Source organism: Phodopus roborovskii, unplaced genomic scaffold (assembly GCF_943737965.1).
Source record: "Phodopus roborovskii unplaced genomic scaffold, PHOROB, whole genome shotgun sequence".
NCBI classification, from domain to species: Eukaryota; Metazoa; Chordata; class Mammalia; order Rodentia; family Cricetidae; genus Phodopus; species Phodopus roborovskii.
In genome coordinates, this window is record NW_026125537.1 from 1,769,299 (window position 1) to 1,792,975 (window position 23,677).

At 37.6% G+C, this 23,677-nt stretch overlaps 1 protein-coding gene across 26 annotated transcripts in view; it reads right to left on the reverse strand.

Annotated features, from left to right (window-relative positions):
* Positions 1 to 23,677, reverse strand: part of Slmap (sarcolemma associated protein) — a 119,309-nt gene that overhangs the window by 11,466 nt on the left and 84,166 nt on the right. For 15 of the 26 annotated variants that reach the window (XM_051176710.1, XM_051176709.1, XM_051176713.1 and 12 more), the window contains 7 exons: positions 18,256 to 18,315; positions 12,742 to 12,822; positions 12,414 to 12,473; positions 6,066 to 6,188; positions 4,116 to 4,190; positions 3,057 to 3,377; positions 2,236 to 2,353 (listed from right to left, as the gene is read on the reverse strand). In XM_051176710.1, the coding sequence (XP_051032667.1) occupies positions 2,236 to 2,353; positions 3,057 to 3,377; positions 4,116 to 4,190; positions 6,066 to 6,188; positions 12,414 to 12,473; positions 12,742 to 12,822; positions 18,256 to 18,315 (838 nt within the window). The remainder of the gene's footprint in view (positions 1 to 2,235; positions 2,354 to 3,056; positions 3,378 to 4,115; positions 4,191 to 6,065; positions 6,189 to 12,413; positions 12,474 to 12,741; positions 12,823 to 18,255; positions 18,316 to 23,677) is intronic. The other 11 variants (XM_051176720.1, XM_051176728.1, XM_051176726.1 and 8 more) reach the window with 2 other exon arrangements.

Genomic DNA, 23,677 nt, shown 5'->3' on the forward strand with positions numbered 1-23,677 from the left:
TGACTTGAATAATGACATGTATTATTGACATTAATGACATTTCTAGGACCCATTGTTTTGTTTTGGTTTGTTTGTGAGATAGGTGTCTCACAAGGGACTCTTCCTGCTTAGCATCCCACATAGCTGATTCTCCAGGCAAGCAGCACACACCCAACTGAAGTCTACATTTGAAGCAATATGCTTCCACTCACAAGGAATCTATAAACATTTTTTGGGACATTTAAGCAAAGTGACATAATTTTAAAAGGATAGTACTTTAACAGTCTGCAGATTTCAATTAATCATATCTCAAAAATGAGAGATCAAAAGGTTCAGAATCTTTAAATATCAATACTTAAAAAACAAGAATAATTAAGTAACACAAATTAAACTGTGCATAGTGACACACAACTAAAATCCCAGAACTAAGAAAGCTGAGATGGGATCAAGTTCAAGCCCAGCCTTAGCTAACTCATGAAATTATGTCTCAAAATAAATACATACATACATACATACCAATAAAAACATTAAACTAAATAAATTCCTAAAAACTTAATATGTTGTACATGTATATCATGGATATCTGGATGACTGATTTACAGGCCAGTCTAGACTACAATATAAACAAAAACAAACAAACTAAAAAACAAACACAAAAAAACCAAGCTGGGTGTAGTAGTTAATGCCTATATTCATAATACCTAGTAGACTAAAGCCAAACAATTAGGTAGTTTAGGGCCAGCCTTGGCTACATAGCAATTTCAAGGCCAGATTGGGCTACATGAGACCCTATTTCAAAGTACTAACAAATGAACAAAACACTTTACATGAGCTGGCACACAGGTAATCAATACATACAAATGTGATGGGGGATGTCCTTCTATATGCTATCACCTTAAAAGCAGGGTGTTTCTTGTTTGTTTGTTTATTGGCGAGTGTTTTGCTCCATTCTCTGACCTTCAGACAGGCTTTATTTGTATAAACAAGATATCACCACACACATGTAAGCATATGTGTATGTATTGTCCTCTTCCTATTTTAGACATTGCTTGTACTAACTTTCATGTTACAAGTGAACATTTGTTTTATTCATTAATTATCACCATATAGTCAAAACATAATATACATAAAACACATGAAAGGACTAAGCAAAGCATTAGAAGAGAAAAATCAGGGCTGAGATGGCCCAGTGGTTAAGAGCACTGACTGGTGTTCCAGAGGACCCAGGTTTGAGTCCCAGCATCTCATGGCAGCTCACAAATATCTGCAACTCTAGTTTCAGGGAGTGACTATAATTCTACAGAATCCAATGCACACTACATATGCATATATATGTTACTCTTACTTACAGAGAGGCAAATCACATATACATATAAAATAAAAATACATAAAATCTTAGAGAAAAATCAAAGTGCTTTATGGATCCTTATTCTGAGATTTCCTAGTGTTACAATGAAATGCATATCTTGCTCCTTTGGGTATTTCCATACTGATTGTAGAAAGGGTAAGGGATAGAGAGATAAGGCTACCCAAACTGTAGAGCTAAAAAGGCATTGAACTCCAGGTCCTCCTGCCTCTGTCTCCCAAGTGCTGGTATTACAGGGGTGTGCCACCATATAGGGGTGTGTGTGTGTGTGTGTGTGAGATGTCTTCCTCTAAAGATAAGGTTTTACTGAACCTGGAGCTTCCTGTTTTGGCTAGACAGGTAAGAGCAAGCCATGGGTCCAATGTCACTCTCTTAAAACTCTATCATCTCCCTCCTTTAAGCTAGGAACAGAATCCACAGTCACAAGTCCTCTAGTAGTCTGCTATCTAGCCACATCCTGTGTGATTTAGAAGCTAAATTCATCTGTCTGGTGGTAAATTCTTTGTTATAGATCACCATTCTTACTAAGAGATCAATGAAGTGAAAGAACAATCATTTCCTATGTGAAAGGTACTGTCCTTTTGTTAACAGGGCAATTTCTGATTTGGATCTGTGCTGTTTTTTTTTTTTTTTTTTTTTTTTTTAACAGTAGGGAATGGTACAGCAGAAGCATTTAATTGTATCTGAATTCTAGGATATCCCAAAAGGAGCGTGCTTACTGAATATGGTAGCAAAAAGGAATAAAGTGATGTAATACTTACTATGTTTAACTTATCAAATAACAGGTTTGACTGAACATTTTGCTCCAAAATGATATTTAAATATCTAAATTTAATTTACATAAAAATTAAAGGTAAGCATTTTTAATTTAAAGGGAAATTCTTACATACTTGTGTAATTCTTTTTCTTGCCGCTGCAGTTCTGATGACAACAAAACATTTTCCTTTTTTAGAGAATGGCATTCAGTTTCCAATAGATTCCATTCCTTTTTCAACTTCTCTAGTTCACCTAAAACAGCCACAAAATGTATGTGTTAATATAGAAGCCAAAATATACCGTATTCAAAGGAGGCAGAACAATATTTCAGAGAACACATTTCCCCTCCTAAAGCATGCAGGTCTTTAAAGGGCAGTCTTTGGTTCCTATCACTTTGCTCCAAGAGATGCTATCACCTTAAAAGCAGGGTGTTTCTGCAGCCCAGACTGGCTAGGAATGCTCTATGTAAACTAGGCTGACCAAAGACTCACAGAACATCATCTGCCTGTGCCTCCTGAGCACTGGCATTAGGGTTTGCCCTACTACACCTGGCTTCTTCACTGCTTTAAAACAATAATGTTAATGTTTGCTTGTTTTGATGTACACTCTCAGGATACAACCCAGGCAGGCCTTAGCTCATAATCCTCTAATCTCTGCTTCCTAGGTGCTAGGATTATGGGTGTGCACCATTGTTATGACATATCCTCCTCAATAACATTATAAATGATTAATAATATATGTCTATAAAAATACACTTACCACAGAACCTGTAGATGGGCACAATGTACCTATAGACCTAATACTAACAGCCCTATACTAATAGAAGCCCTGGTTTATGTAGTTACCTTTTATCAAAGGCAGGTGTAGGCTGAGACAATGTGGTGTGAATAAGTGCCACCACCTCCTACTCCCTGACAGCAAGAGTTAGGAGCTTTGTGCCTAAGCACTCACTCACCTTGTAACCTTGTTGCCTCCTCTCTCTGCTGGTCTTCACACTGCTGACATCTAAGCTGGAAACTGCTCTGTAAACCAGAGATTTCTTTCTCATATTCAGATGCTGCTCTCTTCCAGTTCTCAAGCTCCGCCCTCACCTTTTTAAGCTCTTCTTGCAAAGAAGCAAAGTCAGTGTCCCGCTCTGAAGCAGCCTTTGCTGCTGCTTGATGAAGGACCAAAATCTCATCTTGGGCATTAAGCAATTTGTCTCTTGTGCTGGAGATTTCAGTGTCCTTTTCCTCTTGGAGATTCTCCATATCCACGTGTAACCTCTGCAGCTGGACTGTAAAAGCATATAATCTATCATTTTCTTAAGTTCAGAGGTATTAAGAACAAAATTACAACACATTACAGGCCACAGCTATTATGCAGCCTAGATGTCACAGCTATACCTTTTGATTAAATTACACAAACAATTTGTGATAAGAGACATAAAATGGCAAATTACAGATGCAAAAGGGAAAAGATAAAAGGCTAGAGTAAATTTTCTTTTCCCCCACAGAGATGATATTTATTTTAGTATTTTTATTCTCTTTGTTTTTACAATATTTTCATACAGATATTAAAAACGAACATTAAGTAGAAAGGGAAGTGTTTGTGTGTGTGTGTGTGTGTGTGTGTGTGTGTGTGTGTAATCCTTTTGCGTATAAAAACATTTGGGTGAGGGGGTGAGACAAAGTTTTATTTAGCTCAGGCAAACGTCAAATTCATTATATAGCTGAGGTGGCCCTTGAACTCATGACCTTCCTGCCTCATCTCCTGAGACTGAGTTTACAGGCATACAGCACCAGTTAGCATCACCCCTGCCTTGATGACTCCAGTGTCTAAACAATGGATTAATGTGACAGTCCTTCCCTTTCATCTCCTCAAAGGAAAACTGTCCCGGGACTTAGCATGACAGTCTCTAGGGAAGAACCAGAGCTCTGACAACTGAGGGCCCTCTGCAACCTTATTTCCTTTTCAATCACAGAATCTGAAAAATAACCACAGCCATCTCAAACAGTCTTGGGATGCCCCATACCTTGAAGAACCTGAATTTGTTTAGCAGATTCCTCAACTTGATTTCGATAGGCTTTACGTTCTTCTTCCAAAAGTGCTAAAAAGCAAAAACAAGGTGTATCTAATTTTGTGAGTTAATGAAAAACATTCACAATTGCAAAGCTAGAAATTCTAAAATTTTTCTTTTAAAGTTTACTGAAAGACATAAGAGTTAGATGGATAAGTATTATCAGTATTAGCCATTAAGATTTTAGAAACACAAAACATTAGTAACAACAAATCTATAAAAACCAGTTAGAGTATCTATTCACTGAACAACCAAGAAGTCTTTCTTACATAAGAAATATCCTAACTGTTAATCATCACTGATAAGCGCACGCTTATAATCCCAAATACTGGGAGGGCTAAGGCAAAGAAGCTCACAAGTTCAAAGCCAGCCTCAGCTACACACTGAATTCAAGGCTAGCCTAGGATATGTTGTAGGACCCTGTCTACAAAAGAGAGTTAGGAATATATCTCAGAGGTAGAGTGCTTGCCTACTATACACAAAGGCAAGTTCTAGCATCATTAAAAAATAATAATGGTCTTAAGGGCCAGGCATAGTACTGTATACTTTAATTCCAAGAACTCAGGTAATAGAGGCAGGCATATCTCTGTGAGTTTGAACCACCCTAGTCTATGCAGCATATCCCTTGCCAGCAAGGGCTATGTAATGAGACCCTTATTTCAAAAACCCAAAACAAAACTAATTTTAAGAAGCATACACCAAACCAAAAACCAACCAAACAAAAAACCCAAAACATAAAATTCTTGTGTTCTTATGTGTAAGGAATGTCTTTTTTTTTTTTAATTTGGGGGATCTAGGTATCAAACCCTGGCCTTACACTGAGCTCTAGCTATCTTGAATGACAGTCCTAACAGCTTATCAAGGCAGTAATGTCTTTGAGAACCAGGAAAGGAATAGTTATAAGAAGACCCCAGCTTCTTCTTGGCATTTGAATTGTTCTTCAACTCAGGAAGGACATCTTATGAAACCCACCAATGCTATAAGAATACATGAGATCTCAGGAGTGTCCAAGATTTTCATTGCCAAAGGGCAAATACCAAATGCTAAACCCCAGAAAACATAGAAGTCCCCACTGGCAAATGATTATCAGACAGATGAGCCAAGGAGAAGTGGCCAAGATGAGAAGATCTTACTACTTTCTTTCTTCCTTCCTTCCTTCCTTCCTTCCTTCCTTCCTTCCTTCCTTCCTTCCTTTCTTTCTTTCTTTCTTTCTTTCTTTCTTTCTTTCTTTCTTTCTTTCTCTTTCTTCCTTTCAACTGTCCAGCTACCCAGGCTGGACTCACACTTGCACTCTTCCGTCCCCCCACACATACCACTGTGATCTGCTCAGAAGAGTTCACACCTTGAACTCTGCCCACAACCTTACTGCTAAATAAACTCCCCACCCAAGAGTGAGCACTAATACAGCCAAAAGTTAATTTACAGGGTTCTCCCAAGTCTCAAGTTTCACTGATTGGGCATCTTCCACCCCCCCCCCAAAAAAACTAAAATATGAAATGCTATGAAATCTGAAACCTTTTACCCCAAGCATTTCAGACATTAATCAGCATGTATAATCAGCATGTAATTATCAATAAAGGTCTTTTGTTGTTAAAGCTTTTTTTGGGGGGGGGTCCCAGAGTTTGTCTGTGTAGCTCTGGCTGTCCTGGAACTTGCTTTGTAGAACAGGCTGACCTCTGGCTCCAGAGAGCTGGGATTAAAGGTGTGTGCCACCACTGCCACAGTCCTCATCTTACCATCTGAAACGAAAGCTTTTAAGGTTGAATGGATATCTGAAGAGAAGCCTAGCAAAGCCCTGGCTCTGGAGATCCTGCAGTGCCTCTGGGCTCTCTGAGCTCTGTGATATCCAAACACACTGTGCTGTTTCATAAAGCCCCCAGGGAGTTTCAGTGATGTTGATCTCACCTTGAAGTTCAAAGCATTTTTGTTTACTTGCTCTAGCTAGCTCCTGGGCTTCAATCAATTCTTTTCGAAGATGCTGAATTTCTTGTCTGGCCTCAGTTTCTGACTGTGCACCCTGCAAGTCATCTGACAAAAATATGTTTATTTTAAAAGCAAGTGTTAGTTGCACTATAATCTCTATAGTCTGACGTTCTTTTTCATGTTTAGACAATCACATGACACAACTGAGTTAAATAAAACTTAGAAGCAAATTAGAGTAAGCATATTAGTTATTTTTACCTTCAACAACATAGAATTAACATGGATATTAGTTCTATAAAATAAAGAAATTAACATACATTTTATTGACGTACAGCTCCTGTAAAACTTGAAATTTGGTGAGACAGGAGAGAGAGAGAGAGAGAGAGAGAGAGAGGGATGGATGCATGCACAGTACAACATAAGGCAGTTGACTCTTCTGGTCTACCATGGGGGTCCCAGGGACAGAACTCAGGTTGTCAGGCTTAACAGCTAGTGACTAATTTATCCGATGAACCCTCTTTCCAGCTCCTTCTCCATCAGTTTTGAAATTTAACAGTAAGACAGAAAAACTTTACTTGGCACTTAAATAAAAATGGAAAAACAAATGAAATTCTTCAAGAAAGAAATGAGTGTTACAATGTAAGAAAACAGCAAGAGAGAAAAAGAGGCCATGAGTCAGGGTTCAAGCAGAGGGAAAGGGATCATAAAAAGAGGGAAGGGGGTAGAGGGGAGACCAGCCTCCAGGGGCAGGAATAGCAACAGGAAAGAGGGGCAGAGAAAAGAGAAATGGTGAGAAGAACAGATGGACAGAGGGAGAGAAAGGAGGATGGGAGGTGGGCAGGGCCCTTTTAAATGAGAACATAGAAAAATATGCACAGAGCATATCCTGTCAGAACCTCAAGGACAAGCCAGTACAGATGCCAGTACAGATGCAAAAAGGACTAGCAAGGCTCAGCAGGTAGAGGCATTTCCAAGTAAACCCAAGGATCTGTGTTCCACCCTGGATTCCCACAAGCTCCCTAAGACTTGTTCCCTTAACTCCACATGCACGCCTCTCCCTAATCCACCCTGCCCCCAACAAACAAACAAAAAAAATGAATTAAAAACAAAAAATTATGGGTTTGTATGTTTGTTTTGGTGTGTGTGTGTGTGTGTGTGTGTGTGTGTGTGTATAAAAACCTTTAAAGACGATACCATCTGAAGAGTTGGAGGGAAGGAAAGGTAATAAGGAAACAAAGCAGTTACAGTTTAATTTTTAAAAATTAAAAAAAAAAAAACTGTCAACCCTAAAAACACAATAAAAACTAGACTGGATGCTCCACTGTATCTAATTTGAACCCAATATAACATCACAGTAGATAAACATACTTGCTGAATCATTAACTGATGTCACCTTAGTTATTTAACTAAAATAAATTTAATCCAACATTACATCTCAAATATGCCATTTTCCTAACCTCTTTCCTTTCTAGTTACTCTGTTGCTCATCTTTGCTGTACTAAAAGTGCTAGTGGACTGGAAAGGTGACTCAGCAGCTAAGAGAACTTGCTAAGTAAACATGAGGACTAGAGTTCAGATTCTAGCATCCAGGTAGGTATCAAGCAGGGATCTTGCAAATGCCTATTATTACAGCCCTGAAGGATCTCATTTCTTGTTCTGGTCTCTGAGTGTACACAAGCATACGTACCACCCACACCTTTAAAAAAAAAAAAAAACAAAAAACAAAAAAACAAAAAACTGAAAAATGAGAATAAAGTCTCCAGATCAGAGTAGAGTAACACATCGATGTTAACTTCTTAATTTTAAGAACAGTATAGCAGTCACGTAAGAGGAACTAACTAGACATATAGCAAAGTATTTAGGAGTAAAGGTTATCATGCCTGCAATTAGTTCTGAATGATCCGCAGGTAAAAGGAGAAACATGGAAAATAATAATGAATAAAATTTGAACAAATATGGGTGTAATGCTTATATCTGGGGAATTTGAGTGAAGAATGAGTGTATTGTAGAAAGATATCCACCCCCACCTGCACCTGTTCTCAATGGCTGTGGGAACAAGTGTGGACGGGACCTGTGGGGTCTAGAGTCCCGGACCCCAGCTCGCTCTCTTACTTCCTGGTCAGAGAAAGAGAGCATCTGGGGGCATCCTTGGAGCAGGAACCCACGGTGGTCATCTGTTTCTGGTGTTAAGTGATTTCACTCCAAATAAACATCAATCAGCCTATATTGTGTCCCAGAATCTTATTTCCCATGCAATAGTATATGGGACTCTTAGTCCTAATACTGTATAATTCCTATAGATCAGGAATTATGATGAAGTAAAAAAAAAAAATTAAAAAGAAAATGCCTACATATATTTAAAAACAGTAAATATAGAAGAATATTAAAACTTACTGAATCTAGTTTCTAGTTGTCTTCAATGTTTACCAAGTTGGCACTTTTTTAATAATTAAAAAAAATCTCTCTTAATTTAACCAATCTAATGCCACTGTCTTAGGAAAAGACCCAGTCATTTCTGACTAAATTACATCAGCTTATCTTTCTGTATTTATCATCACAAGCACAGTAGGAGTAAATGAATTACTATAACAGCTAAACAAAAGCTGTTTTGCTTTAATGGCTCCTCTTAAACAAGGGATCTATCTCTGAATCTACACAGAGACAATTCTTGTCCACAGCCAGTTACCGGCCATGCTGTGAAACAAAACTAACACAGTGCTTGGCTTTTGAATGAAACACTAAAGAAGTGGGTTTTATGCCAAGTAATAACATTTTAAAGGGAAGATACAATCAACACAATAATGCCCTGTGCTCATACAGGAACCACTATTTACAAATTGGTTCTCTGAACTATATGAAGGACCAACATTTTAGTTAAATAAAACATATCACACAGACACAGAAGTATTACTACTACTGCTGACTAAACTCTTTACAAAGTAAGTTTGGAGCAATAAACACAAATGACCACATTCAAACTACTGATGTAGTTAGTGTGCAAATCCTCCTTCTAAACAATCAAGAGCCAATTTTGATTGCTAAGGTTGATTAATCATCTGTTTTTCACAAGGTTTTCTGGAAAAGCGCTTTGTTAGCTTAGTTTACTGGGTGTAAGTCTACTCTCACAGCACCGTACATTTTTCTAAAAAAGGAGTTTTGTTTTTAATCAATCTGCTTCACAAGCTTGAGGAAAGTCTGGTGATGAGTATTAGTGGAAAATGTGTAGACAAGATTAAATGCAAACCTTCTGCAGCCTAATTTATTGCACCTAATTATATAGATTACAAACCGTAACCAGACATAATAAATCACAACTTAAATGTTTCTAATAAGTCAGAGTGAATAAATAATTTTCAGGATATATAAAACTCTTACAAAGGAAAAATAATAACCACCATTTAAAGTAATGGTGATTATTTCTTGTCAAGTCTAATAAATCCACCTGCTCCTAGTAAAATATGTAATGACTTAACACTCTATTCTCTCTTTTGAAAGATTTTTATTTTATTTTATGTATATAAGTGTTTCTTCTCCTGCATGTATCCATGCACACCACATTCACACCTGGTGCTCATGGGAGTCAGAAAGTTATTGGGTCCCCTCAAAGAAAAATTATGGGTAGTTGTAAACCACTATGTGGGTGCTAGCAACCAAATTTGAGTCCTCCAGAGCAACAAGTGGTCTTAACCACTGAGCCACTGCTCTAGTCTTTTAACAGTCTGTTCTTAAAAATCAAGCTGCAGGGCGCTGAGGAGATAGCCCAGTGGTTCAGAGTGTGTACTGCTGTGACAGTTCAGTTCCCAGCACACACAACAGGCAGCTCACAGCCTGCTGGAACTCCACCCCAAGCAATCTGACAGCCTCTCCTGACCTCCACAGGTACCTGCGCTAATGTGCACTTCCTCCACATGAACGCACACATACTTAATTAATAACAAAATAAATCTAAGCATCATGTTAAAACATCAAGTTGTAAATCTTTCCTATTTTATTAAGGGCAGATGGGACTCTAAATTTGCTATACAGTTGAAGATGGCCTTGAGTTCCTTATCTTCTGCCCTCCTGAATGTTGATATTACAGGCTTGTTCCTCCATCCAGCTTTAAAGTCTTTGAAAAGCTGTTGTTAAAAACACTATTTCATGCTGGGTGGTGGTGGCATACTCCTTTAATCCCAGGACTCAGGAGGCACAGGCAGATGGATTTCTGTGCATTCCAGGCCAGCTGGCTCTACTGAGCAAGTTTCAGACAGGCTCCAAAGCTACACAAAGAAACTTTGTCTCGAAAACAAACAAACAATACCATTTCATTAACAAAAGTTACCAATCATACAGAAATGTAAGGAGAAAGGGAGAATGAGAAGCAAGGGAAGAGAGGAAAGACAAAGAAAAAGTGTCTGAGTGTATGTGTGTTCCTGCATGCGATCATGATGTATGGGTATACATGTGCCCATACATGTATGTACATGTGTGGATGCATGAGTGAACACATGTGTACTTGTAAATATAGAGGCCAGTTGTCAATGTTGGGGGTCCTCCTCTATCTACACGTACACATAATTAAAGTAAATAAAAAGCATTAATAAAAGTTGAATAAAATTAACACAATCATAATGCTACTTAAAAATGAATCCAAATTTAGCTAACAAGAAGATTTAAAAGTTTTATGCAGCACCAAAAACCATATAAACTGCTACCTTTAAGAGTATTTATTACTTAAATTTCATCCTTTCTTATTTTTTCAGTTCCCATAAAGCACTGAGGTTCTTTTCTCCTCTGCCCAGTATCAGCTCCTTTGTCTGTTTAACAGTGTTCTCTTTCCCAGGGCCAGCCTGTCTGTTTTTGCATGTTGGGAATCTTGCAAACCCTGGACTTTGCTTCAGAGTGGCAGGCACTCTAACAACGACAACAACGACATACACCCTCACCCCCTTTTTCCAGTATCAATAACATCTTATATAGTAAGTTTTGCATTTCTGTTAAGATTTCTGAATTGTGCAAACATTCATTTGTTTTAATTACTATGGCATTAAAAAAAATCATGCGTTTCAACTCAAGAGTCGCCTAGGAGCTGACAGATCAGTAAGTAAAGGAAACTGATCAGACTGAAGGACTCATTGGCTGCCGGGGTCAGCATCCTTAGGAACTTCCCTGGATTTTGGAATTCAGTCAAAACTGGTCAGCAGCCATGTGATTTTCAGCCTCCATAGAGAATGAGAAAGTAAGGATGCCCAGATGAGAGAACATGGAGACATGGTTATACAACGAGGCCAGCAGCAGGGTCATGCAGGGTGAACCAAGCCACCTCCCTCATATCTCAAAATTCAGAGTCTGGGCTGTGAGGGTTCCTTAACAGTCCCACTAGAACAATGGGCATGTGTATACAATGAAACAGCTACCACTGTTGTTCTATCCCCAGAGAGCTTCCTGACTGGTGTTAGTCCACCATTCCCCACATGTACATCCACTGAACTGAAACTTTGTGCAAAGTGAGGTAATGAAAAACAGCACATGCACAGAATCACATGGGGGAAGACACTTTAACACACTTATGTATTCTAAGAGTAGCTACCAAGATATAAATGCACTTCCTTTTTAGGGGTGAGACACAAAAAGGTTCATCACAGCATCTCTCAGTCCAGTGAGAGAGGGAGACTCAATCTTCCCTAAGGATGAGGCCTTAGTTGGTTATCCAATTACTAAGTCCTCAGCCCTGAAATCACACACTTACAGGCTACACTAAACAGACTACACAGGCTGTATTCATGTGTTTATGCATATACAGATAACAACCGTAAGTAAAGGAAAAGAGGACATGAATTTGAGAGGGAACAGGCGGAGCATGGAAGGAGCTGGAGGGAGAAAGTAGACAGGGAAATTATGAAAAAGAAAAGGCACTCTTAGTCCCAAATTTCTCAGAGTCCTGAAAACTACATAATTACTGAGAAATGAGGAAGAACAGCACAGTTTGACATTTAAGGACTTCCACCACATGACAGCAGAGAGGATATATAGTTCCTTCTAGTAAGCTAGGAGTTTTACCTTATACTAATTATGTTAAAAAATATGATTATGTTTCTATTGGAAACATGAGAAAAACACAACTGCATTTCAGGTTCACCCTCTTATGCTTTAACTTCACTGAATCAAATTACTCTGTAAGTTAAGTGTGTATACATATTATTTAGCAAGCACTGGGCACCAACACTTTACATCCTCCTTTTTTAATTGGTAAACTAAAATGTAAAGCCTCACATATACATGAAACAGATTTTGTGGCAAGAAGTGAGTTTAACACCCTGGTTTAAGATGTCATGAAACACATTGAAGTACCTTTTAAAAGAGACACTTTAGCAAGGGGCTCGTTTAAGTCTTGCTCATCCATCTGGGCGTCTACAAGATGGAGAAAGAGAATTATAGACTTTTTAAATCTATCAACAAATTATTGTTATCATAATAATAAATTAAAAGTATACATCTAATACACTTGGATAGTTGAAAATTGTTTTAACAAAATATCCATGATTTTATAGAGGGATCTGATAAGTCAAAACACTGCTTTTTCATTAAAAACAAGCTTTGAAGTTTTCATCCACATTAACTAATAAACCAAAATTGCCAGGAGACTGTTCAGATCTGTAACTACTAAGTTAAAACTCACCTGTAGTGTCGTCGCTGCTTTTTTCCTTGCTTGGACTCAGAGTATCTGATAAGTCAGATTCCTTTGCTCTTGCCTGGTTTTCTATTAGGAAAAACACAAGTCAAAATATTATTATAATTCAAGACTTCCTATCAAGAAAACTGCTTTAAGCATGAATACTTAGAAACTATGCCTATGCAAAATAGTGTTAAAAAACCAACTAAAATCACTGGGTCTCCTTGTTCTTCACCACTGGCTCCAAATCGCAAAGCTGGTTATTTCTCAGAGCTCCCAGCAAATCATTTTGTGGACTCTGCCTGCTATGCAGAGGGCTGGGGCTCTTATTCAAGTCTGTCCACTTATCAACTGGGAATAAAAAAAAACGCAGCAAGCTTTGTTACAGTAATCAGAGAACCACGACAAATGCAGCAGAATTCCCAGGGCAATGGGGACTCTATCTAAACACGATTGAAGGAAAGGGCTAGAAGCTTAGCTTAGTGCAGAGTCAAAAACAATCACTCTAAAACACATAATTATAAAAGTACCCCTCAAAATGATCAGCCCATTTCTAAAGACAATACAATGAATGGGAATTACAAGAAGGGGGGCCTGTTTTGAAAGGTTCTAGTGGTATTTTCTACAGCTACTCTGCCATATATGACCAAAATATTCTAGGTCATTGCTCTTAAAGGTCTAATCATAGACCAACAGTTTATTAAAGATGAGGAGTGACTAAGTCACAATGGATATAATAGCGTATCTATAAATTCTATGGCATTCATTGGCAATGGGATTACAGAGGTCATTCCCTCAACTAAAATTCTATAACATCACTTCTAGGCATCAACTACGCTTCATATTGCAAAATTTAGCTATACAGTCATCCCTGTATTGATTCCCACAGGAATTCAGTTATGCAGATTTCTGTATAGGGCTCATTATAGATTGCAATGCTTTGCTTGAATCTACATTTCCCTAGTCTCAACCATCATTTTCTCTATCTGGCCCATGTTGCAAAGTATAGATTTCACCTCATTGCTTCTAAATAAGCAATCATTTCTCTAGTATATTATTCTTTTATATTATATCTTTTCTGTTGTGTGCCCCTCCCAACCATTGATCATACTCCACTTTCTGGGAATTTATACATGTTATTTCTCTAATGAGATTATCATGTCCATTAAATGGATTACTATTTTTATGATCATAAATAATCATGGCATATTTCTGACTGTACCATTTGTGACAAATTATATCAAAACCATGACCAGGAGTGATGGATCAGCAGTTAGGAGCATTTCCTACTCTTGCAGAAAATCTCGGTTTGGTTCCAGCACCAACAGAGTGCCTAACAGTGAACTATAACTCCACATGCTGGGGATCCAATACCCCTTCTGGCCTCTGTGGGCAGCAGACACATATATGGTGCAATACATATATGTAGAGCAATACTCACACATATAAAATTAACAAATCTAATGAATAAATAGAATGTATAAACCCACTTTTACTTTTCCCTAAGGAAATGATGGGTTATGTGAGGTATTACCTGAGAATGTTCACTAAAGTACTGTCATTATGGGAAGACTAAATGTGTATTGAAAATGCTTATTAACTAAAAAATTAAAGCACAGTAAGTATAATAGATATATGGACATATAGCATTTTAAATATTTATATATTTAGTTAAAGCTATTTAGAGGTTTTGTTTCTTCTCCCCGTGTCCCCCTTTTTTCTTTCCTGAGACAGAGAATCATTGTGTAGCCCAAGCTTACTGCTTAATTATGAATCTCCTGCCTCAGCTATTAAGTGCTGGGATTGCAGCCCATACCCAACAAGCCATGAAGTTTTTGTTACATGTGCATTTTCAAGGTTCAGTAGCACAACAAAGGTATCTATCAATGCTTATTGCTAGAGATGGGTACATGAGGGTATTTATTATCTTCATTAAATCCACTCAATAAAACAGAACAAACAAGTGATAGAATATCTATTTCTTTTTAAAACCTCTATTTTTGGTCATGAAGCAGTATTTAACTTTGTAATATTAAGGAGTTATTACTAGAGCTAGAGAGATGACTCAGTAGTTAAGACATTGCCTCACTCTTCCAGAAAACCTGAGTTAAATTCCCAACACTTGATTTGGTCAGCCCACAGCCACCAGTAACTAGCTCCACAGGAGCTAACACACTCTTCTGTATTCTGAGGGAGCCTGCACTCACATGCAACATCAACTGAGACATACATATAATAAACATATAATCTAAGAACAGCAAAAATCAATCTTTAAAAATTACAAACTATTTTTAGTTAATTATGGATGTGTATGTCTGCATATGGATTTGTGCACACAAAGGCAAGTGCCTACAAAGGTCAGAGATGTATTTCTCTGGAGATGCAATAACAATGGTTGTGAAACACTTAACATGGGTGCTGGGAACTGAGTTCTGGTCCTTTGCAAGAACATTAAGCATTCTTAACTGCTGGGCCATCCCTTTCAAAAGTACTTTTTTAAAAAAGTCATTGCTGAATGATTTCTCTACAGCATTACATCTTTAAGATACATATAAAAGAAAATGGAAGAACTTGTAACATAGTAACAAAACTACTCCTAAACTGAGAAACATATTCTGTGACTGTCTAGGCACACCTACCAGAAAACAAACACACCTACCATAGGCCATTTCTGTGTATAGCACTGGACCCACTACTTGGAAAAAAGGTAAAGCTGAAGATCAAGAAGGAAAAAATATTCATATTTTTTTGTTTTTGTTATCGACAAGGTCTCACTCTGTATCTTAAGCTGGCCTGGAACTTGCTATGTAGCCCAGAATAGCCTCAGATTCATGGCAATCCTCCTGCCTTAGCCCCCTGTATGCTGAGATTAGAGTACCAAATCTAGCTGTATTATTCTTTATTCAAGTGCTTCCTGCTTTATAATCAGTATTATCATTAAATTCCCACAAAAGGGCCAGCAAGATGGCTCAGCAGATAAAGGCACTTGCTTCCAAGCCAGACAACCTTAGCTCAATTCCCAAAACCCACAGGGTAGGAGAGAACCAATTCACACATGCCGTCATCTATCCTGTATATGAGCATGCCATGCAATGCAAGTGTGTACCCTGACACCCACAAATAAAAACATAATTTTTTTTAAAGAAGACCACAATAATCTTGTAAGTTAAATTTCATTTTACAAATGAGCAAAGTAAACTTAGGCATGCTGGGACTGAGGAATGCTGACATCAAGGCATCATGGCTTTGACCAGTTAATGATACACAGTGAGATCTTGTCTCAGAAACAAACAAACAAAAAAAAAAAAAAAAAAAAAAAAAAAACTGACCACACACACCAAAAACAGTGGGGAAACTGAGATTTAAAGATCTAAAGTGGGGGCTGGAGAGATGGCTCAGCCAGTTAAGAGCACTGGCTGTTCTTCCAGAGGACCCAGGTTCAATTCCCAGCACCCACATGGCAGCTCACACCTGTCTGTAACTCCAAGATCTGACACCCTCACACAGACATACATGCAGGCAAAACACCAATACAAATGAAATAAAATTAAATTTAAAAAAAAAAAGATCTATAGTGAGTTACCTGAGGATACAGTTAGTAGAAATATTTAGTTGTATCCCTTTTTACTTCTAAGCTACTATGGATATATAATGGCAGTAACTTGAATTAGTCCTTCATCAGGAAGTGCATGCAAGACATGATTACACACCGCATTAAGTGAAGTCTTCAGAGGAAACAGTAAGATGGGTAACAACTGATAATTTAATTCTTAGCAACTGTCATTTTCAATGGAAAGAAGACAGAGTCCATAAAATCACTATATGAATTTTTTAAAGACAAGAAATTTAGTCAAATTCAAGAGAAACATTTTCTAGCCAGATTGAAAACATTTAAAAGCATAACTACTATGGCTACCCAGCTTCCTCTCAGGATTCTGGCAATGTGAAAAGTATTAACAAATGCTGATTGATAAAATGTAAAACTTACATTATCATTCTTGGAAAATGAATTAAGCTCACTTGCATGGAATTATCTGCCATAATAGATTTTAAAAATATCTGACTGCAACAAAGAGCCTTGAATACTTATCCAGTTTGTTCCATAAGATAAAAACCCAGACAAATGTGGTCGTTCCCATTTGTAATCTCAGTACACAGGAAGCCTGACAGACACTCAAGGCTAAACAAAGCTACACCATGAGATAGATCCTTTCTCAAAACAAAATAGAACAAAGCAAAAAGACCCAAAAGTAGAAATAGTGGATCAAAACAGGTTCTTCAGAATGTTCTAAATGTATTTTAAATCCATCATCTTTTAAAAATCAGTAATGTTACACACATCTTTTGCTAAAACTTCACCTGATTTCAAGCAAAAACATTCTATTCCAAAATGCAGGAAGTGCTAAGGTACAAGACACTTTTCCTACAGAAGAACCTGTCAGCTACCACCGCCTCCTTGCTCTGCTTACAGGGTTAAGTTACTCAATCGACAGATTATAACAGGAACTTAGGGGTGAGGTAAAGGCTATTTTAAAATCTGTTCTCATCTCACTTGAATAAGATGAAATAAATTGCATGTGTACTAAAAATAGTTCACTATTCTGAAACCTAATGCTTGTTTGCCAGAACAATATTAGCATTGCATGGTCTGTGCATTCTTTCTCCTAATATGGCATCCACTGTGCACAAAGCTCATAATGAAAGCTACCAGATATCCAAATGACACCGTCTGTTTTAAAACCCTTTAAAAAGCAAGCAAACCTCTGACAACACCGAATATTCTAAAATCAAGCATTAAAAATTCTGAGCTTTCATTGTTAACTGACTAGTATTGGGAAGGCAGTTTTAAATTTTATGCTGGCAACATCTGACAAACGTTCCATTCTGACAATGAACACATCTTACCAGATTCATTAAACTAGTCTTCCTATGCTTACAAGTAACAGTATGATGCTTTAAACCTTAAATGTCTATCCTCAGTTTAACAACTATAATAACAATAAGAAAGAAAGAAAGAAAAAATCTACTTTGGAGAATTACTGGACTGTTAATTATCAAATATAACACGATTTTACATTCACAAAATTCATCACTTTGTTTTAATCAAATTGAGATAACAAAACAGAAAAATACTGAATATCAAAAGAAATGTTAAAGATACAAAAATTTTCAAAATAAATTTAAGTATTTTTCACTGATAAAAGATCTGCATTGTACTGACTAAAATTTTGAGATGAAAACTGAAAACATTGCAGAAATGAGACAGAAAGGTCAAAAGCAAACCTACCCCAAGCGTTAAATTTAACACCATACACAAATGCCTACATTAAAAGATACTTTCTTGCTTTTTCTTAAAATGGACATCCAAATATTTTATATAATATCTGATACTGTTACTAGTTTGATATTTTATACACTATAAGAAATAATTTCATGGCTAAAATACAGCAAATTTAACAATTTAAACTAACTTTCATTATCCAAAATAACTGTCAGACCAGAGGGAAACAGGAAACGAACCTTTTGAAAGCTTTGATTCTTCTGTCACTTTGGTTAGATGCCCCTGGACAATCAGCTTCTCTGTCAAAGAAAATAAACGTTACTACCCAAGCTCAAACAGCGCCACATTCCCTGAGTGGAGCAGGGTAACACATTCCATGACCAAATTTAAAGACGATAGCATTACCCCTGTGACCAAGCTTCAACAAAAAGCTTGAACCCAGAAAAGGAACTAGAGAACTGAACTCACTAGAACAATCAAATTAATGCAGAAAGCTGGGAAAGGGTATGCCTTTTGTTTTCATTACATAGCATAATGTAAAATCTAGATCTTTGTATAAAGCAAGAAACAAACATTGTGATCTCTTTATGCATGGGTATTAAATTGAAATAAAGGAATTCTGAAAAGGTAGAGTTCACTTAAAAGAAGAGAAACAATACTATACCAATAGTTCACTCTTTCCTATTGATACAATTCAGAAGAGTCTATATAACATACATCAAAAAAATGGATGAATTTAGAAAAGCTAGCCATCTAAAAGAGGAAAAAAAAAAATCAAATGTACTTTACCAAGAACTCTCTGTAAGCATTTAATATATCTTTACAACTTACTTGAAGTTATCTCTTCAAGTTATCTCTTCACATTCTGCATTTCACAGAGGCAGGTAATATAACTATACAGCATATTTCATTCTTTACTCTTGTATACCAGCTGATGTCCTTCAATCAATTCCTTTGCACTATGGGAACAATTTTTCTGTTCTTTGACTCTTCAACTTAGTCTGCACCCGCTAATCAATGACTGAAGTAACACCAACACCAACAACAATCTTTCAGTTGCCCAAATCCACAGCTCCTTTTCATTGCTTACAGGTTGTTTATCTACCTTTCTTAAAAACAAAGACAGGTTCTTAAGAGGAAAGGGTGGTAGGGATGGAAGGCAGAGTCATGTACAAAACAGTCAAATGCTTAACCACTGAGCAATATCCCCAGCCCTCTTGTACATTTTATTTTGAGACATAAGTTGCCTAAAATGTCCTTGAGAACTTGTGATTCTCCTTCACCCTCCCAGGTAGTTAGGAATATAGACCAATGCCACCAGATCCAATTCATAGACAATTTGAAGAGACCCTAGTCCTATAAGGCATGAAGCCTAACCTGACCTATTTGTTCTCTGTCTTACTCTACTCCACTCCCAAAATGCACTTCCTAAAAGCATTATCTTTTAACCATTTTCCCATTATTCACATTTGCATTTATTTGTTTGTGTTTTTGAGGCAATATGTCACTACAGAGTGCAGGATAGCCTGGAACTCAGTCTTTCTGTCCCATCTTCAAAGTGATGATATTAACAGGCTATATTTCTTTCCTTAAACAACATTCAGTATATTAGTTTAAGCACTTTAAAACTAATGTATTTATTTTTTTCAGTTTGAGTTCTCACAGAAACAAAATTCTTGACATCATTACACATATCTCCTTTCCCTCGGTTTTTGTTTGCTTGTTTATTTAAAGATAGGTTCTCACTATGTAACACAGGCTGGCCTCCAATTTCAGATCCTCCTGCCTCAACCTCCCAAGTGCTCATTTTATTGCACCTCACCTGGCTTTTCTCAGCATTTTAATTTTATTGCCTTGGTCTCAACTGTACCCTGCACTTTGCCCCTTACCTTGATTCCAAATCTTTGTTTTATTCTCTTTTTATTATTGTAACATAACTTATGATAATTTCAAGAAAAGGAACGGACAGGGGGTAAGTGATTTATCACTCTTTTCCTCTTAAATGCTAGTTTTCTACTAATACTCTAATAGTTACCTGACAGTTTAACTAGTCCCCATGAAATTATTTCCCTTTCAGGTTTGAAAACTGCACTGCCCTGCTGTTTCCTATCTTCTACTTAGGTGAGTCCAACAATGATCTGAGTCCTGTCCCTCATGGGTGGTAAGGATTTTTAGTGCTTACAATGCCAGATCTGCTGTCCTTTCTCAGTAACTGGGGGTGACACATCCCAATTCTGTGGCACGAAGAAAGATCTATGACCTGGGCTAGCCAGGGCCAAAGCATTTAAGAGAAGATGGGAGTCTCCTACTTCTTGTTCACACTCATCCTACAGTACAGGAACTTAAGAATCATCTTTTGAGAGATGGCAGCAACATGGTTAAGACTATTAACTTCCATAAATCCTGAGTAACGGTGAGGCACAAAGTGTTCTCATCACAACAGACAAGCAGCATAAGTGAGAAATAAATGCTTGACAGATTAAGCTATTAAGTATTCATAGACTGCTCAGTGGCTAGGTAAGCGCTCTTGCAGAGGAGCCGGTTCCATTCCCATCATCAACATGGTGGCATGCCATCTGCAGATCCAGTTCCAGGGGATCTGACACTCTCTTCTGGCCTCCATGAGCACCAGGCAAGCACATATCACAAACACATACATGTAAGCAAGATAATAATACACACAAAATAAAAATAAATCTAAAATGGCTGCAAGGCACTTAAGAAATTGCTCAATATTCTTAGCCATCAGGGAAATACAAATCAAAACAATCTGAGATACCATCTTACACCCGTCAAAATGGCTAAATTCAAAAACGCCAATGTACTGTACCTTTTAAGTAATAAAATCATCTTTTCATTGTTTTACCTATGAAATACCTAATAATCTGAAAACATAATTAACTGTTAAAAACCTTTCTTCTGTTTTATATATTTCCCCTGACTCCTTCCCTGGTCACATTTTTCTGTTTCTCCATATTCAAACCTGGCAGAGTTCTAGAATCATGAACAGGACACAGGGCAGTTCAGGAGACTTGTGAATATCAGTACTTGTATGGCCCAGTAAAGGATACAAAAGGCATACTATTCTTTAGGTAATCTATATCCTTGCTTAAAGCACCTCCCCTCCTGAGCTCCTAGTGCCTCTGGTGTCTAAGCTGTAGCTTTAACTTGCCTACTCCCTGCAGAGTAGGAAACAGAAAAGAATCCCAAATCTCTTACACATGATTATTTTTGGGGGGGGGGGGTACACTTATAGCTTGCTTTAGCCTTTTCTTCAATTCTTTGTTTCTATGACCTTTTAAGTCTTTTGTTATAAACGGATTCACTCAATGTATTTAATCAAATATATACAACTGTCTTTTAAAAACTACTTTTACTTCTGGACACTATCCATTCACGACCATAAGTCTGCCCACCCCTTTCTTAGCCTTTCTTGCCTGTTTCTCCACCTGGCTATAATTTAAATATATATATTTGGACCCCAAGATTTTTGTTAATGTCAATAAAACTTATTCTTTTTTCATAGCCTTTATTTCTTGCAATTGAATTATTTCTAAATGTTGGTGGCAAGTCACATGTTCTCTTAGTTTCCAAAACATAATCTATTCTCTACTTTCTAGATATCTTCACTCAGAATCGCACAGGGGCTTAATTTCACCTTGGTTAAAGCTGAATTTCTATTCTCTTCCTTTCTTCTAAATGATGTTGGTGTCCTTCGTCTCCTAACACTGTTCTTTATTTAAAACTCTTTGACAGGATGCTGCAGCTGCCCATTATCTCTACCTTCTTCAATTCACTATAAATTACTGGTGGGAATATAACTCCTTCAAATATGTGCCATGATAACAAAGATGTGACAAATCAAGGAATTTGGTTTAAAGAGAATGGTGAGGTATCATAACACAAATCTGACAGATTTCATAGCTGCATCAATATAAGAATATAACTCTTCTGGTTATTTACAACTATACTAATTGTTTTAAAGATCAAAATCACATTCAGGTGATGGTGGTACATGCCTTTAGTTCCAGCACTCCTGAGGCAGAGTCAGAGGCAGGTGGCTCTCTATAAGTTCTAGTCCAGCCTGGTCTACAGAGCGAGTTCCAAGACTGCCAGGACTACACAGAGAAACCCTGCCTTGAAAAACAAACAAATATATAGAATAAAAAACATCAAAGGATTATAATTTATTACTCAAAACTCTCCCTTTACATTTTGAGAAAGTGAAAAATAAAACAAAACATAAAACCTCCAGCAACACCAAACTCTACTGTAATACATATAATCCAAAGGGATTAAAAACCAGATCTCAGCTTCTGGCCCTATCTATCTGCCCAGCCCTTATCAGAGAGCCAAAGAAAGAACTTCTGTGTAACATTACTTCCAATCTTGAAGCAGCTATCTGAGTTGCCACAGCTGCTGGCTGGCTGTCTTCCTTCGTCCCTCCCTCCCTCTATGGTTGGCCTGTTTGACAGAAGGGATTATCACTCATACTCTTGTTCCTTTTCTTTTATTTGAGATGGGGGTCTCATTATGAAGGCCATGTTATCCTAGCACTAGCAGTCCTCTTATCTCAGCCTCCTCAGTGCTATGACTGCAGGCATGTGCCATCACATCTGGATTTTCACATTTAAGCCATATGTTGTAGGTCTTAAGTTTGTATGTTCTTGATTTTCCTTTTCTTAGAGCACACTTGTTATTCACTGTTTTGTATACAATATCAAGCCTAAATCTTTTCTTTAGACTAAAAGGGGAATTGTAGTGAGATATTCACTTTGTCCACACCTATGGCACAGACCATACCCATTGGGGATGGGGAAAGGGGCAGATGTTACCTGGGGGAACTAAGTCTGAGGAAGGGGCTCTGGAAGCGCTCTTGCTTGCAGCACAGGGACACAAGAACATCCAGAGACATCCTTGGGACCAGGAACCTGCTGGTGTTCATCTGTCTATGTTGTAAGTTATTTCTCTGTGAATAAACATCTATTCGGCCTATCTGTTTCTCCTGTTCCTTATTAAACCTCAATAATATGTATTTATTGTGAAAAAACACACACAGAAGAACATTATTTAAAAAGATAGGTGTTGGGGCTAAAGAGATCGCTCAGCAATTAAGAGCACTGGCTGCTCTTCCAGAGTACCTAGGTTCAATTCCCAACACCTACATGGCAGCTCACAACTGTCTATAACATGGGATCAAACACCCTCAGACATGAATGCAGATAAAACACCAATGCACATAAAATAAAATTAAATTAACTCTCTAAAGTGAATTTCTATGAAAGCCCTCTATATTCTCCTTCTCTCCCCCACAAAGGCAGGGATTGCCTGACTTTTATAATACTTTCACATTTGTTTCCTCCTTTTGGGGGGGAGGGAGTTGCATACACATGAAAACTAGGGTCTCAGATATACAACGAGTGCCTTCCTTAGTTGCCCTCCACATTGTTTTTTGAGGGATGATTCTCACTGACGCTGGTGCTCACCATTCAGCTAGGCCAGCTGGCCAACATAACCCAAGAATCGTCCTGTCTTTGCCTCCCCATTTCTGGGATTACCAGGACATGCCACTATGCCCAGCTTTTAACTCTGCTGCTAGAGACCCTTCCAATCTTTATGCTTGTGCAACAAGTACTTTAACAACTGAGTTATCTATCTATC